General features: G+C 46.5%; 1 protein-coding gene across 1 annotated transcript in view; it reads right to left on the bottom strand.

The window, feature by feature from the left end:
• The window catches only part of COL20A1 (collagen type XX alpha 1 chain), a 219,977-nt gene that overhangs the window by 56,124 nt on the left and 146,658 nt on the right, over positions 1-17,195 (bottom strand). Inside the window, exons 27-28 of the mRNA XM_060230663.1 lie at positions 8,941-9,018; positions 6,261-6,347 (exon numbers count right to left, since the gene is read on the bottom strand). Coding sequence (XP_060086646.1) covers positions 6,261-6,347; positions 8,941-9,018 — 165 coding nt within the window. The remainder of the gene's footprint in view (positions 1-6,260; positions 6,348-8,940; positions 9,019-17,195) is intronic.

Here is a 17,195-nt window from a genome sequence, read left to right as displayed (position 1 = left end):
CCGGGTCCTAGAAGGGCCCGGATTCATGGCTCGCCATGCTCCTGGCCAGCCTCGCCCTCCCCTTCTCTGGTTTTGCCTGCACTGCTGCCGCCTCTTGGCTGCTCCTCTGAGATGGGCTCAGCCTGGGCCCATCTTGGAGGAGCAGCTGCGGTGGGCGGGGAGGGGGCGGCAGCAGCGCGGCGGCCTCGCCCGCTCCAGGATCGGGCGGCTTGCCATGCTCCCCGGCGCCGTTTCCCCCCTCCCCCCGCTTCCATTTTTTTGGGGAGCGGGGGAAGAGGGTGGAAATCCTGGGGTCCCCCGCCAGGGCGGGAGGGTTGGGAAGCCTAACCAAACATGAAATCCTGGCTACAGCCCTGCACATGAATATCCCAGCTGCAGCAGAGCACCCACATTCTAGAGGAGAGAGGGTATAGATCCATCTGGACTCCCCCCACCCCCGCCAAACTCAACATCCCCTAAATTGCTAGGTCTAGGAGCCAATTAATCCGCTAGTGTGTTCAGCTGCTGCATGAACATATTGACGTTATAATCCACACGGTTATCGATAGGGATCAGGCAATGCGGAGCCGAGGGGACTGCAGTATAGATCGTTCCCATAATTTTTTACCAGGATGTATCTGGGACATGCTTTGTTTATGAGGAGCTTGTTTAGCAAAGCATGGGCTGGCTGCTTATATTCATTCTGGATTTGCGTCTCTTCAGCTGCATGGTTAAAATCGTAGCCACGCCAACGGGGTGAGTAGTATACAGATGAACCATTCAGGAAAAAAAGCTACAATTACATTATTGGTGGCATCCCGTAGATCTCTCCAAGACGGGCATACTACTTGCTGAAGGATGGGTGATCTGTCGTAGAGCAGGGTCCCCAAAATGCTTGCTGAACTTTTCAGAAAGTTAGTGGGACCAATGCCCCCCCCTAAGTTGAGTTAGTGTGAGCTAGCTCACAGTTTTTTAGTCTCCAGCTCACACATTTTTCATAGAATCATAGCGTTGGAAGGGACCTCCAGAGTCATTTAATCCAACCCCCTGCACAATGCAGGAAACTCACAAATCCCTCCCCCTAAATTCACAGGATCTTCATTGCAGTCAGATGGCCATCCAGCCTCTGTTTAAAAACCTCCAAGGAAGGAGAGCCCACCATCTCCCGAGGAAGCCTGTTCCACTGGGGAAACTCACAAATCCCTCCCCCTAAATTCACAGGATCTTCATTGCAGTCAGATGGCCATTTAGACTGTTTAAAAACCTCCTAGGAAGGAGAGCCCACCACCACCCGAGGAAGCCTGTTCCACTGAGGAACTGCTCTAACAGTCAGGAAGTTCTTCCTAATGTTTAGCCAGAAACTTTTTTGAATTAATTTCAACCCCTTGGTCCTACCTTCTGGGGCCACAGAAAACAATTCCACACCATCCTCTACATGACAGCCCTTTAAGTACTTGAAGATGGTGATCATATCACCTCTCGGCCGCTTCCTCTCCAGGCTAAACATGCCCAAGTCCTTCAATCTTTCTTCATAGGACATTGGTTACACTAACTTTCTGAAAAGTTCAGTGAGCACTTTTCTCCTAACTCAGGAAAAATGGCCCCAGAACCAACTGATTTATGTTGTAGCACACAGCTGCCCTGAGTCCATTTGTGGAGAGGATGGGATATAAATCTAAGGTAAATAAATAAATAAACTTTAATGCCAGTATCTCATGAAGTAGAATTTTTGCTCATAAGACTCCACAGCTTAGTGGGAGTATTGAGTGACATGCACTTGTGACAGTTCCAGGGGTGGAATTCTAGCAGGAGCTCCTTAGCATATTAGGCCACACACCCCAATGTAGCCAATCCTCCAAGAGGTTACAAGGCTCTTTTTTGTAAGCTCTTGGAGGATTGGCTGCATCAGGGGTGTGTGGCCTAATATGCAAAGGAGCTCATGCTAGAATTCCACCCCTGGATAGTTCCATGGTGAACTGGGCACCACGCTGAGGAACCTTGTTCTAGTTGTAATCCAGGCTACTAGGCTGTTGTAGGATTGGAGATAAGTGTTCAGGAGCAGAAGCCCAGCTCCTCCTCCTCCTCCAGTTTTGCTGTCCTACCACTGGAGGAAGAGGAGGAAATTGGATTCAGAGCGGCTTACAATCTCCTTTTCCGTTCCCCTCCCCACAACAGACACCTGTGAGGTGGGTGGAACTGACAGAGCTCTGAAAGAACTGCTCTTCAGCAGAACAGCTCAGAACCCAAGGTCACTCCAGCAGGTGCATGTGAAGGAGTAGGGAATCAAACCCGGTTCTCCCAGATAAGAGCCCACGCATTCAACCACTACACCAAACTGGCTCCCATGTGTCCGACCAGAATATAAATAGCTCTGCCTCCTGTAGGAGCCATTTTGGGATGACACTCATCACCCTCTCTCTCAAAAAATGAATATAAAAGTGCCTGCAGGCCCAAAAATTTTAGGGATCCCTAGAGGAGATAATAAGCATTTGGTTAGGGATGATACTGAATGTTAAAAACTCGATTCCATTATGGCCATTTTCAGGGCTTCTTTTGTAACAGGAAGCCTTTGCATATTAGGCCACACCCCAATGATGGAGCCAATCCTCCCGGAGTTTACAGTAGGCCTCGTACTAAGAGCCCTGTAAGCTTTCAGACGATTGGCTACATCAGGGGCGTGTGGCCTAATATGCAAATGAGTTCCTGCTACAAAAAAAGCCTTGCCCCATTTTGACTTTGTTTCTCTGTGGTGAGCAATAAACCAGGCTGGCCTGGGGTAGTCATATTTCTCCCAGTAAAATTAATAATTTCCTGTCCATGTTTTACAGTTATGTCAAAATGGCAGGAACCACTAAATTCTCCCCAGGATGCTACTTCCAGTGAAATCTGGCGGGAAAATGTAGGAAAATGCAAAACACTTCTCTGCTTCTCGATTGGGTGAGAGACATGTGGTTTAACTCCCTTTACCGCTACATAGGATAATTCAGACATTTTGTTTCATTGCTTTTTAAAAGAAACATATGAACACATGAAGCCTTATATTGAATCAGGCCACTGGGCCATCAAAGTCAGTACTGTCTACCCAGGCTGGTAGCCACTTTCTAAGGTCTTTCACAGCACCTATTCCCTGATCCTTTTAATGGGAGATGCCAGGGATTGAACCTGAGATCTTTTTGCATGCTAAGCAGATGCTCTGCCACTGAGCCACAGCCCTTCCGCATCAAATATTGAGGAGGAGGCTTGAGTTGACATGAGAGCCAGTTTGGGGTAGTGGTTCAGTGTGTGGACTCTTATCTGGGAGAACTGGGTTTGATTCCCCACTCCTCACATGCACCTGCTGATGGGACCTTGGGCCAGTCATAATTCTCTCAGAGCTGTTCTGCTCAAGAGCAGTTCTCTCAGAGTTCTCTCAGTCCCACTCACCTCGCAGGGTATCTGTTGTGGGGAGGGGAAGGGAAAGGAGATTGTAAGCCACTCTAAGACTCCTTTGGGTAGTGAAGGGTGGGCTATAAATCCAATCTCCTCCTCTTTCTCCTCTTCTTCCTCCTCCCCCTCCAGAATCAATGTCTGGCATCACACCACAAAAAAGGGGGGGGGAGGGTAAAAATACCCATGGGGCCCCATGGCGCAGATTGGTAAAGCTGCAGTACTGCAGTCGACCTGAGTTCGATCCCAGCGGAAGCTGGTTTCAGGTAGCCAGCTCAGGCTGACTCAGCCTTCCAAGGTTGGTAAAATGAGTACCCAGCTTGCTGGGGGGAAAGTGTAGATGACTGGGGAAGGCAATGGCAATCCACCCCGTAAAAAGCCTGCCGTGAAAACGTTGGCCGTTTTCGCACTAGCGTTTACTCCGGCGTAGCACCCCATTTACCTCCGGATCTTTTCCTGGTTTTCGCACCTGTTGCTCCGGCGCTGCGTCTTGCTCCGGTGCTGCAGGGGTTTCACGCCGGAGTATCTAGATCCACCTCCTTCCGGAGTTTTTGAAAACCTCCGGATCCACTCCTCGGAGTTTGCTGTGGGAAATCCATCCACGCCGGATCGACTGCTTTGTGGGCGTCACCCTCTCCCTTTCCGTCCTCCCACCCCATCCACCCCCTTGGCCAATCATCAGCCGTTCGCGGCGCTTCCCAAAAGTGCCCGCACGGCCATTTTTTTTAAAAAAAACTTCATCTTTCTTGCGTAATAGCGATATTTCGAAATTAACAAATAGAAAAAAAAAAACCCTCCTGAAGCGGCGGGTATGTGAGGTTGCTTTTCCACTGTTGCGTTATTTCGCAACTTCGAAATTGCATTATACATTATACATTGTTGGGGGGGGGGAAATCTAGTGCCGGCGTGGGCCAAAGCGTTCATGTGTGTGTGTTTTAAAAAGGCAATGCCTCCCTCAGCTGTGCCACCAGCATTTCTGGACCTGCACAAAATCGCCATGTATAAAATGGGAAGTTGGAGTCCTGCATTCTCCTCCCTGGCTACATTCCGCTCGGTTAGAAAACAGACGTGAGCTCGCTCTTCACACGCGCCACAGAAGGGGAAGGAGAGAATGGGGCGGGGGGGGGGAGCTCTGGCAGCAGGAGTCAGTCAGGTCCCCGTTGCAGCTGCAAGCGCCAGCCGGGGAGGGGGAAGAGCGCGGAGGAAATCCCAGCTTCACCACCCGGGAGGGAGCGAGGCTGGGAAAGGAAGAAGCTGCCACATACACACACACACACACACACGCAACTCTGGAATTTGTGTTGGGGGGGAATCTAGTGCTGGGATTCTCCACTATGAATGCTTCTGTTAATACATAAAGGGCTGTGGAGGATACTACAGCTGCAGCCACTCCATAAGCAGAAGCGGCACACGTGATGCAGTTTACGTTGTTACGTTGTTACGCAATTAGACTTGCGCTTAAAAAAAAAATGATTGACAGGGCATCGAACTCAAGTCGATGCTAGTGCAAAAACGATTTGAGCCGGGGCTTCATGGAAAGCGACTCCACTAAAGAGGCAATGTGCGAAAACGAGGAAAATGATCCGGACATAATTGCGCCGAGGAATAAGGGGAGCAAACGCTAAGTGCGAAAACGACCGTTGTGAAAGCAGCATCACCCCAGAGTTGAAAACGACTGGAGCTTGCACAGGGGACTACCTTTACCTTTACCTTTAAAAAATACCCAGCCAAAAAGGAATAGGGCAAACAAAAAAAAAGCTGTGAGCACAAAGGAACAGGAGGAAAAATAACAGTGTGATGCAATATATAAATGAACAAATTCAATTATGCGCACAAAACATAACAGCAGTTATTTAATATATAAACAAATCCCCAAAAGGAAACCACTGTGCACACACCATAAACTAACACATACTAACAAATACAATTAAACAGAATGCCAGACACATTTCAACACAAAGCCCTCATCAGCGGCTCGGGACCATCATTAGCACAATTGCATCTGACTCACCCCGCACAAGACATAACAACTTGCAAGAACTAGCAAGATAGCCAAATGAATTTCTTGGAGCTATCTGAAGAAGGGTGCATGCGCACGAAAGCATATACTCAGAATTAAACTCCGTTGGTCTTCAAGGCATCACTGGACATAAACTTGGTTAGAATGAATTAAATACTCCTTATATAGAATCAGCTTTCAAATATCTCCACATCTGAGAATCTTTGGTCCGAATAACAATATACGTGAGTGTTTCACCGTATCAATATCAAATATTGATTTAATTCAATTTATTAGATTCAAATGACAATTCGATATTCTTCATTTATATATTGCTTCATACTAATTTTTTTCTCTGTTCCTTTGTGCTCTCAAACCTTTTGGTTGTTGTTGTTTACTCAATCTCTGGCATCTCGAGCTGAAATGATCAGGTGGTATGAAAGACCTCAGCCTGAGACCCTGGAAAGCCACTGCCAGTCTCAGTAGATAAGACTGACGAAGAAGAAATTGGATTTATATTCAGCCCTTCACTCTGAATCTCACAGAGCGGCTTACAATCTTCTTTCCCTTCCTCCCCCACAACAGACACCCTGTGAGGTAGGTGGGGCTCTGACAGAAACTTCCCTTCCAAGGACAGCTCTGCAAGAGCCATGGCTGACCCAAGGCCATTCCAGCAGCTGGAAGTGGAGGAGTGGGGAATCAAACCCAGTTCTCCCAGGTAAGAGTCCATGCACTCAACCACTACATTAAACTGGCTCTCTTAGTTGGAATGAGAGTCAATAAGTGGCAGTTTCATATGTTCGTATCTCATTTCTCACAGGTTTTCTAGAAACATTTAAAGAAAAGCCCGACTCACTGGAGGCCCTGGGGGTCCCGGAACACCTGGAATCCCCGACGTACAGGTGCAGGAAGGAAAGACGCTGGGACAGACTTCTTCATCCCTCTGAAACAGGTAAAAGAAAACAGGGGGAACTGCTGGCATATACGTACAAAAGGAAGAGACCCAGCTGAGACCACATGCGTGCGTTCTTGGCTTTGTAACTACGGCTATCAGCATCTCATGGTGGGTAGCTGAATGAGCAAGGAAATACACATCATTGTGATATCGCAATGAGCCAGTCTGGCTTGGGTCACACTGTAGGGAAAAGCCAAGTACAAATGGCCACTAATCCACTTACCCCCTGGTCCAATCCTTTTGAAACTTGGAAGGTATTTTGGGGAGAGGCACTGGATGCAATGCTGCAAATTTGATGCCTCTACCTCAAAAAACGGCCTCCCCAGAGCTGCAGATGCCCACAGCTCAATTCTCCATTATGCCCTCTGGGAATCGATCTTCATAGGGAATAAAAACCGGAGGATCCCCAGCCCCCACCTGGGAATTGGCAACCCTAGCTAAAACAGTTTTCACTATTTAGCATACTAGTTTACTGCCCACTCTCTATATAGGTAGGACTGCCAATTCCATCCCATACTATTGTCTGAAGAAGGGTGCTTTTAGCACACGAAAGCTTACGCCCTGACTAAAACTTTGTTGGTCTTCAAGGAGCTACTGGACTCCAACTTTGTTCTATGGCTTCAGACCAACACGGCTGCCCGCCTGGATCTCTCTGTGTTTTTCAAGAGACATGTTTCATGTTCAGTGGAAAAACTGCTGAGTCACAAGTGCTGCAGACACATTACTGCGTATCAGCTGGTTTCAGGGGCTTGGAAGGTGCAGAGCAGGGATGGCCAAACTGTGGCTCGGGACTCTAATGTTCCCTCTAAGCTGCAGATCCTGTGAGCAAAGATTCTACTTTGTGAGCTACTGGCATAAGTTATTGTGCTCTGAGGTCATCCTTCCTGAGCTAAGACAAAAATGTGTGAGCTGGAGATTAAAAATCTGGGAGCTAGCTCACACTAACTCAGCTTAGAGGGAACATTACTCGGGAGCCACATGCGGCTCTTTCACACATATTGTGCGGCCCTCAAATCCCCCACTGCCCTGTCGGCCGACTTGGAGAAGGCATTTGTCTCTTTAAATCCCTTCTCCGAGTCAAACCAGCTTGGAGAACGCATTTGAAGCTTAAGTTGCTTGCTTTCAACCAGCTTGGAGAATGCATGTGAAGTTTAAGTTGCTTTCTTTCAAACTCTCCCTCCCATCTACTTGCCTTCCTTACTGTCTTGTGGCTCTAAAACATCTGACTTTCATATTTAAGAACATAAGAGAAGCCATGTTGGATCAGGCCAATGGCCCATCCAGTCCAACACTCTGTGTCACACAGTGGCCAATATATGTGTGTGTACACACACACACACACACACACACACACACACACACACACATATATATATATTGTGGCTAATAGCCGCTGATGGACCTCTGCTCCATATTTTTATCCAATCCCCTCTTGAAGCTGTCTATGCTTGTAGCCACCACCACCTCCTGCGGCAGTGAATTCCACATGTTAATCACCCTTTGGGTGAAGAAGTACTTCCTTTTATCCGTTTTAACCTGACTGCTCAGCAATTTCATTGAATGCCCACGAGTTCTTGTATTGTGAGAAAGGGAGAAAAGTACTTCTTTCTCTGCCTTCTCTTTCCCATGCATAATCTTGTAAACCTCTATCATGTCACCCCGCAGTCGACGTTTCTCCAAGCTAAAGAGCCCCAAGCGTTTTAACCTTTCTTCATAGGGAAAGTGTTCCAAACCCTTAATCATTCTAGTTGCCCTTTTCTGCACTCAAACATTGTGGCTCTCAAACATCTGACATTTATTCTATGTGGTTCTTATGTTAAGCAAGTTTGGCCACCCGTGGTGTAGAGCTTTTCAAGTGACACTGAAGAATCTGGAACTGAATTTCACTTATTTGTTTTTTTAAAATGAGGATACACTCCAGCCTCCGCTCCATAGACTTAAACTGCAGCTATATTCACTTCTAGAGTTACTAGATATCCTTTTTTGGAAGATATGTCCTCTTTTTTTGGTGTTCATCCTCTTTTGGGCTCTTTTACAAAAAAAGAAAGAAAGAAAATGTCCTCTTTTGGGGTAGGAGGGTTAGGAATATTCCTAATCAGTAGCAATGGTCACAGCTTAAATGGCTGGGACATTTAAAATGAGATTGGTCCTAGTGATCACTTGTTTGAAGTAGTCAGGAAATATGTCCTCTTTTTGGCTTTTCAAAATATAGTTTTATCATTTCCCATTCCTGGAAGAACTAGTCTTTTTTTTGTAGCAGATACTCCTTTGTATATTAGGCCACACACCCCTGATGTAGCCAATCCTCCAAAAGCTTCCAGTGGGCCCTGTAATAAGAGCCCTGAAAGCTCTTGGAGGATTGGCTCCATCATGGGGGTGTGGCCTAATATGCAAAGGCTTTCCTGTTACCAAAAAAAAGCCCTGGATCTCCCGAAGAGAATTTCTGGTTCCCTCAGTATTCCATGAAGGGAATCAATACTATGGAAATCTATAAAACTGTGATATGTTCATAATATAGGTGTTTCTTAAATGACAATGCTGGGTGGGTGGGAGGCAGAAACAGTCACTTTTTCACTCTTACCAGTGCTGGGACCTCACAACATCGGTCTTCTTCTGCCCACAAACTGCTGCACACGATCTTCAGTGACTGCAGCTGGAACTACACGTAGAACCAGAGGAGAGGAGGCACAGTCAGAGGAACACAGAACATGAGAGAAGCCATATTGGATCAGGCCAACAGCCCATCCAGTCTAACACTCTTTGCCACACAGTGGTTAAAACCCAGTTGCTCTCAGGAGGTCCATCAGCAGGGCGAGAACTCCAGAAGGCCTCCCACTGTTGCCCCCCAAGCACCAAGAATACTGCCCCAGACAGAGTGTTGAGAACCTAAGAAATGCCATGTTGGATCAGGCCAATGGCCCCTCCAGTTCAACACTCTGTCACTCAGTGACCAAAACCCAAGTGCCCTCAGGAGGTTCATCAGCAGGGCTAGAACTCCAGAAGCCCTCCCACTTCAGCCCCCCAAGCACCAAGAATACAGAGCATCACTGCCCCAGACATAGTATTCTCCCTGTACATTGTGGCTCATAGCCACAGATGGACCTCTGCTCCATATGTTTATCCAATCGCCTCTTGAAGCTGTCTATGCCTGTAGCTGCCACTTTCTTCAGCAGGGAATTACAAGAACAGTTTCTGACAGGGGTGGAATTCTAGCAGAACCTCCTTTGTATATTAGGCCACACACCCCTGATGTAGTCAATCCTCCAAGAGCTTACAAAAAAGAGCCTTGTAAGCACTCGGAAGATTGGCTACATCAGTGGGTGTGGACTAATATGCAAAGGAGCTCCTGCTAGAATTCCACCTCTGGTTTCTGAACCCATGAGGCATTACAGAACAGTGCAGTGTAACGGTCAGAATGCCAGACGAGGATCTAGGAGATCTAAGGTTGAATTCCCCACTTTGCCACGGAAGCTGGCTGAGAGACTCTGGGCCAGTCACACACTTAGACAAATTTCGCACTCACCCTACGCCGCTCTGACATTCCTCTTTTCAGTGCGGCATCCTTCCAATTTCCCACTATCTGCTCCAGGGCTTCAGCTTGCATCGCCATTTTTGCGAGGCAAAGTGAAACTGCTAAACCCCAGTTTTTCTTTGCCGCGTAAAAACACCGATGCAAGCTGAAGCCTCGGAGCAGATAGTGGGAGATTGGAAGGACGCCACACTGAAAAGAGGAATGTCAGAGCGGTGCAGAGTGAGTGTGAAATTGGTCTCACAGTTGTACCCCATCTCCTAGGGTTGCTATGAGGATAAAATGGAGGAGAGGAGAATGATGGGAGTTGTTCTGTGTCCCCATCAGGCCATTTTTGATCCATCTCTATATGGATCAAAAATTTGGTAAAAGATACTACTACAACTACTATTACCAGCACCACCACTTCAGGAGCACAAAAATGATCCAAGGGAAAGAAAAGAGCTACTTTTTTAAAAAAAAATAATTTTATTAAATATTTGATCATACCTATATGACATACACAACAAAACAATACAAAAACATCAGGGCCCTGCGGGACTTGCCGCAGTTCCCCCAGGCCAAACTATTTAAGCTTGCCTTCAATGGTTAAGGGGAAGTAGCAAATGCCCCACAGCACTGACAATCACATTGGACAAATACCGATATTCAGAAACATCGACGTGCATCTTGGATTTTATGGTTAAAAACGTGTGGAATTGATTTACTGTATATTGTTTTTAATATTCAATGTGGTTTTTAAATGTTGTTAGCCGCCCTGAGCCCATTAGGGGGGGGCGGGATACAAATCTGACAGAGGAGGGAGGGAGGGAGGGAGGGATAGATGGATAGATAGATAGATAGATAGATAGATAGATAGATAGATAGATAGATAGATAGATAGATAGATAGATAGATAGATAGATAGATAGATAGATAGATGGATGGATGGATGGATGGATGGATGGATGGATGGATGGATGATAGATAGATGATAGATAGATGATAGATGGATGGATGGATAGATAGATAGATAGATAGATAGATAGATAGATAGATAGATAGATAGATAGATAGATAGATAGATAGATAGATAGATAGATAGATAGATGATGGATGGACGGATAAAACTAAACCAGAAATCCATGTGAATATCCATAATCAAGTGCAACACAAATAGAAAAGTCCAGGACGTATCCTTTTCTACAGAGTTCCTTAAAAGAGCTACCTTCCAATTTGCCAAAGCAACATCTCATAGCTTTCCAAATTATGAAAAGCAAAGCAAACATCCTTACAAGCTTCCTTCCAACTCAGTAAGGCACCGGCCAGAATCCTATCTTGGGTTCTTTCGACTCACGGGTGTACAATCGGCCAAGCGTTCGACTGTCTGCTGCGAAACCTTCGCCTGCTCACGCCGCAGCGGCAAACATCGTTAGCTTCATTCCTTTGCAAAAGCCAGAACTCTGGGGCTTGTTTGTCTGGAAAGCCGTACTGAAAACCCGTGGCCGATGCCAAATTATTTACAAGTCTGGCGGCAAAAAACCAGTCCTTTGTGGACACTCGGGGTCAGGAAGGTTGCACCCTTCAGAGGTAAGCCCTGTAAGGCTGCCTCTGACAACTAGGTCTGAGTTCTCATTTGTTCAGCGCCCAGCAAACATTTCTCCTGAAGGCTCAGTAATTGGCTTCAACTCTAAAATATAAAGCAAATTGGTTTGTTTTTTTACTTTGCTGCCACTCGAAGGAAGCGAAGGCCGAAGAAAGCAAAGCAGCTAGCATTTCTAAGAGAAGAACCATCTCCCATGGTTCTGTCTGAGAAGCACCATAATCAACATCATCATCATTATTATCATTATTACTGTAAATTTTAAACCACTCTCAGCTGAAGGACAGGACTCAGTGCAGTGTGCAGCACAGTATCATATAATACATCATTAAAGAAAAACACAAAAAAACAAAAAAAACCCAGGGCTTTTTTCTAGCAGGAGCTCCTTTGTACATTAGGCCACACACCCCTGATGCAGCCAATCCTCCTGGACTTTACAGTAAGCCCCGTACCAACAGCCCTGTAAGCTCTTGGAGGATTGGCTGCATCAGAGGAGTGTGGCCTAATATGCAAAGGCGTTTCTGCCACAAAAGAAAGCCCTGAACAACATAGAGCAAGTAGACTCAAGATGGTGCTAAAGATTCTAATGGTGCCACTGCCTCAGGGGGAGGCAGGGGGTGGGAGTGCCAAGAAGATGGAACCTTGTAAGCTCTTGAAGGATTGGTTACATCAGGGGTGTGTGGCTTAATATGCAAAGGAGCTCCTGCTAGAATTCCACCCCTGGTTATAATGCAGCGTTCTAGACACTGAAATATTGCTTGTAGGATACTGAACATATCGGGACATAAAGGAAGTAAGCTATAGGGAGCGAAATCCAAAATGAATTATAAGGAAGAAAGGAGCTCCTAAACCAATAATAATTTTTAAAACCTCTTTAAAAACCCTTCAAAAACCTATTTTCTCAGAAGTTGGAATTAAAAGCGAGAGAGGAAATCAAAAATTAGCAAGAGTAATTTTTTTAGAAATGTAACCATAAGTGATCAATAATAATAGTGGGAGATCTCCAGGTGGCACTTGGAAATTGGCAACCCAACACATTGAATGGGTTTTGAAAGAGGCAGCGTACATTTATAGCATAGAGCACCATTTGTAGCGTACACCATTTGTAGCGTACACCGTTTGTAGTGTACACCATTTGGTTGTGGTAAAGAGCGTCAATGACGACGTATTAAAAATGTATGCATTGCCTAAACTCAGTGCTTTTTTTTGAGCAGGAATGCACAGGAACGCAGTTCCGGCTGGCTTGGTGTCAGGAGGTGTGGCCTAATATGCAAATGAATTCCTGCTGGGCTTTTTCTACAATAAAGCCCTGTGCAAAACAATGGTGATGTCAGGGGATGTGGCCTAATATGCAAATGAGTTCCTGCTGGGCTTTTTCTACAAAAATAGCCCTGCCTAAACTTATAAACCTCGTAGTAACAGGAAAGGGTTACTCGTTTGGCATTCTGATAATTTACAAAGCCACATCCAACTAACTACAATTTTCTGCTTTTTTGTTGTTGTTGTCATTCCTCTGTCCCTCGCAACTCAGGAAGCCATTTCACTAGGGATGCTTTTCAATGGCTCATCTCCGCTGACTCTAAAAAAGATCCTCGTTTTGATGTTGCGTCTCCCGTGTGCACGCCGAAACTATTTGGGCTGTTTTCTGTTTCAGCGCCCCATTTTCCCCTTTGAATTTATGCCGTTTTAAATGCCTTCTTTGTACCAGTTGCATATAAATGGGACATAATGGGACATGGTTTAAAATGGGAAAGCAGGACACTAACAGCCGAGGTCCAGGACTCACATTGACTTTTGAAAATAATGGCACCGTTTGGAGCTTGCAGAGTATTTCTAGAGACCAAAGCCTAACCCTCATAGCAAGGTCCCTGTGGATGAGGTGTTTTGGTGCAGAGGGCCAGTTTGGTGTAGTGCTTAAGTGCATGGACTCTTATCTGGGAGAACCGGGTTTGATTCCTCACTCCTCCACTTGCACCTGCTAGCATGGCCTTGGGTCAGCCATAGCTCTGGCAGAGGTTGTCCTTGAAAGTGCAGCTGCTGTGAGAGTCCTCTCAGCCCCACCCACCTCACAGGGTGTCTGTCATGGGGGAGGAAGGTAAAGGAGATTGTGAGCTGCTCTGAGACTCTGAGATTCAGGGTAGAGTGCGGAATATAAATCCAATGTCATTGTCATCGTTTTGAATGGATGATTAACTGTGCTACTGGACAGAGTTAATTCAGCCAACTGGAACAGGTCCAAGTGGAACGGGTCCAGAGGTGGGCAACAAAGAGGAGTCTGGAGACCAAGTCTTATGAAGAAAGGTTGAGGGAGCTGGGCATGTCTAGCCTGGAGAGGAGGAGGCTGAGAGGTGATATGATCACCATCTTCAAGGACTTGAAGGGCTGTCATATGGAGGATGGTGTGGAATTGTTTTCTGCGGCCCCAGAAGGTAGGGCCAGAACCAACTGATTGCAATTAAATCAAAAGAGTTTCCAGCTCAACATTAGGAAGAACTTCCTGATCATTAGAGCGGTTCCTCAGTGGAACAGGCTTCCTCCTTGGGAGGTGGTGGGCTCCCCTTCCTTGGAGGTTTTTAAATAGAGGCTATGGCCATCTGATTGCAATGAAGATCCTATGAATTTAGGGGGAGGTATTTGTGAGTTCCCTGCATTGTGCAGGGGGTTGGACTAGATGGCTCTGGAGATTCCTTCCAACTCTATGAATCTATGAACTGTAGAGACCAGGACTTTTTTGTAGCAGGAACTCCTTTGCATATTAGGCCACACACCCCTGATGTAGCCAATCCTCCTGGAGCTTACAGTAGGCCCTGGAATAAGAGCCCTGGAAGCTCTTGGAGGATTGGTGACATCAGGGGTGTGTGGCCTTATAGGAAAAGGAGTTCCTGCTACAAAAAAAAAAGCCCTGGGAGAGACTTTGCTTATCACCATGGAAGTCCTCTGTTTGTAGAACAGCGCTGTTCTGATTTATTATTAAATTGCTCCACAAACAAAGGACTTCAACAAACAAAAGACAGGAACCTAACAGGAAGGAAGCGGATTCATTTGCAATATGGTATTGGAAGGAGAGTTTTACAGATACTGTGGAATGCCCCCAAAACCCCAGATCAATGGGTCCTAGATCAAATCAAACTGGAAGAAGAAGAAGATATTGGATTTATATCCCGCCCTCCACTCCGAAGAGTCTCAGAGCGGCTCACAATCTCCTTTCCCTTCCTCCCCCACAACAGACACCCTGTGAGGTAGATGAAGATATTGGATTTATATCCCGCCCTCCACTCTGAATCTCAGAGTCTCAGAGCGGCTCACAATCTCCTTGACCTTCCTCCCCCACAACAGACACCCTGTGAGGTGGGTGGGGCTGGAGAGGGCTCTCACAGCAGCTGCCCTTTCAAGGACAACCTCTGCCAGAGCTATGGCTGACCCAAGGCCATTCCAGCAGGTGCAAGTGGAGGAGTGGGAAATCAAACCCGGTTCTCCCAGATAAGAGTCCGCACAACTTAACCACTACACCAAACTGGAGCTCTCCCTACTTAAAACGACTAAATGGAGGCTATCATACTTTGGTCACATTATGAGAAGGCAAGAGCCATCGGGAAAGGCAATCATGCTAGGAAAGTTGAAGGCAGCAGGAAAAGATGAAGATCCGACAAGAGATGGATGGACTCCATCAAGGAAGCCACAAGGGCCCACAGCTTGCAAGACCTGAACAAGACAGTTAATGACAAGGTGCTTTGGAACAGGAGGAGGTGGAGATTGGATTCCTTCACGACCCGAAGGAATCCCAGAGCGGCTTACAATCTCTTTTCCATTCTCCTCCCCACAACAGACACTCTGTGGGGCTGAGAGCTCTGTCAGAGACTGCTCTTTCCAGCTTCTGACAGAGTTATGACTGACCCGAGGTCATTCCAGCGATTGCATGTGGAGGAGTGGGGAATCAAACCCGGTTCTCCCAGGTAAGAGTCCACGCTCTGAACCACTATACCAAACCGGCTCTCTGGATTGGAAGATTAAGGGTGGCTCTGTGTATTCACAGCCAGCTGTCTTGATACACGTGTCATGATGCACGTGAAGAACTTCTTTAAGTTTAGTTGCTTGACGAAGTCTGTGTTGATTGAAGTAAACTCTGTGACCCAGTGACCTTACCAAGGAACAATCGGGGTATTTGGTTAGTATAGCAGAGGTCGTTAAAAGCTGATGCTGAGCACAGTATATAAATCCCCCGAGAAGTATATCGCAGAGAAGGTAAACTTACATTTACCCAAGTAGATCCAGTTCACATTCAGGTTGCGGTTGAAAGGAGAGAGAGAAGCCTAATCTAAAGAGTACTTTCCTTATCACAAATGGCCAGCTTGTCTGGCATCATGTGTGTGGGAGTATGAGGGCATTGTCTCTGCAGGAGAGAGACCCGCAAATATATGCATCTTCATGGAAGGCCATGGGAACGGAGGGATAGCACAAAGGAGGGGTCAGAGGACAGCTCCCAGGTTAAGACAAAGAGAGGCAGCCCATTCAAACAGACAACAGCTACACAAACTTAGAGTGACATAGAAATGCGTTTCCGTGGAAGGCCATGTGAAGGATGAGTGAGTGGACAGAGGAGAGAGAGGAGGGGTCAGAGGGCAGCTCCCAGGTTAAGACAAAGAGAGGCAGGCCATTCAAACAGACAACAGCTATACAAACTTAGAGTGACATAGAAATGCACTTCCGTGGAAGGCCATGTGAAGGATGAGTGAGTGGACAAAGGAGAGAGAGGAGGGGTCAGAGGGCAGCTCCCAGGTTAAGACAAAGAGAGACATCCCATTCAAGCAGATAACATCTATACAGACATAGAGAGACATAGCGCCCCTCAATGTCCAGGCATGCTGAGTCTCCACACTCTAACAGAAACCTCTTCTATGATGAGTATCTTTGCGACCTGGATCAATTCTCTGGCTGATTATTTTTATGTGGTTGCACCGTCCTCATCTATATCTGCATCGAGGGGAGCAGGGCAGCTGAATTCCCAAATAGCAGCCTACCGTGGCTGGTGCTAAGGGGGTGGGTGCAGAGCAGACAATCACAAATTACAGTGTGCAGGGGCACAGTGTCACCATGTGCATGCACTCAACAGGACCACTGATGCATATATGTCAGTGGTTATGGAGCCAGAAGTCAACTCTAAACAAGAAAGAGAGATTTCTCCTTCAACACTCACTTAGAGAGCTCATTAATACTAAGCCATTTCCTGATTGAGCAAAGGGAGGCTCAGCCATTGCTATTAAAAATGCCTCACTGTCTTAAGATAAAAGTTCCTTGTACAATTGAGCCTCCTATTTTATATGCATCTGGCTATGAGTAAGTAGACAAAGTGTGAAGGGGGGGGGGGCGAATGTACTGACCAGCAAATAGACTTTGAAACGAGCCCCACAAGAAGAAGAAGAATTGCAGATTTATACCCCACCCTTCTCTCTGAATCAGAGACTCAGATTGGCTTACAATCTCCTATATCTTCTCCCTGTGAGGTTGGGTGGGGCTGAGAGGGCTCTTGCAGCAGCTTCCCTTTCAAGGACAACTCCTGTGATAGCTATGTCTGACCCAAGGCCATTCCAGCAGGTGCAAGTGGAGAAGTGGGGAATCAAACCCGGTTCTCCCGAATAAGAGTCCGCACACTTAATCACCACACCAAACTGGCTCTCAAATCAAGCTGGCATTAAAAAGAGACTTCCAGTTATATATGGCAATGTGA

This window comes from Heteronotia binoei, chromosome 2, assembly GCF_032191835.1.
Source record: "Heteronotia binoei isolate CCM8104 ecotype False Entrance Well chromosome 2, APGP_CSIRO_Hbin_v1, whole genome shotgun sequence".
Taxonomy (NCBI): Eukaryota; Metazoa; Chordata; class Lepidosauria; order Squamata; family Gekkonidae; genus Heteronotia; species Heteronotia binoei.
The sequence above is the reverse complement of the archived record's forward strand: the minus strand, read 5'-3'. Positions and strand labels throughout refer to the sequence as shown.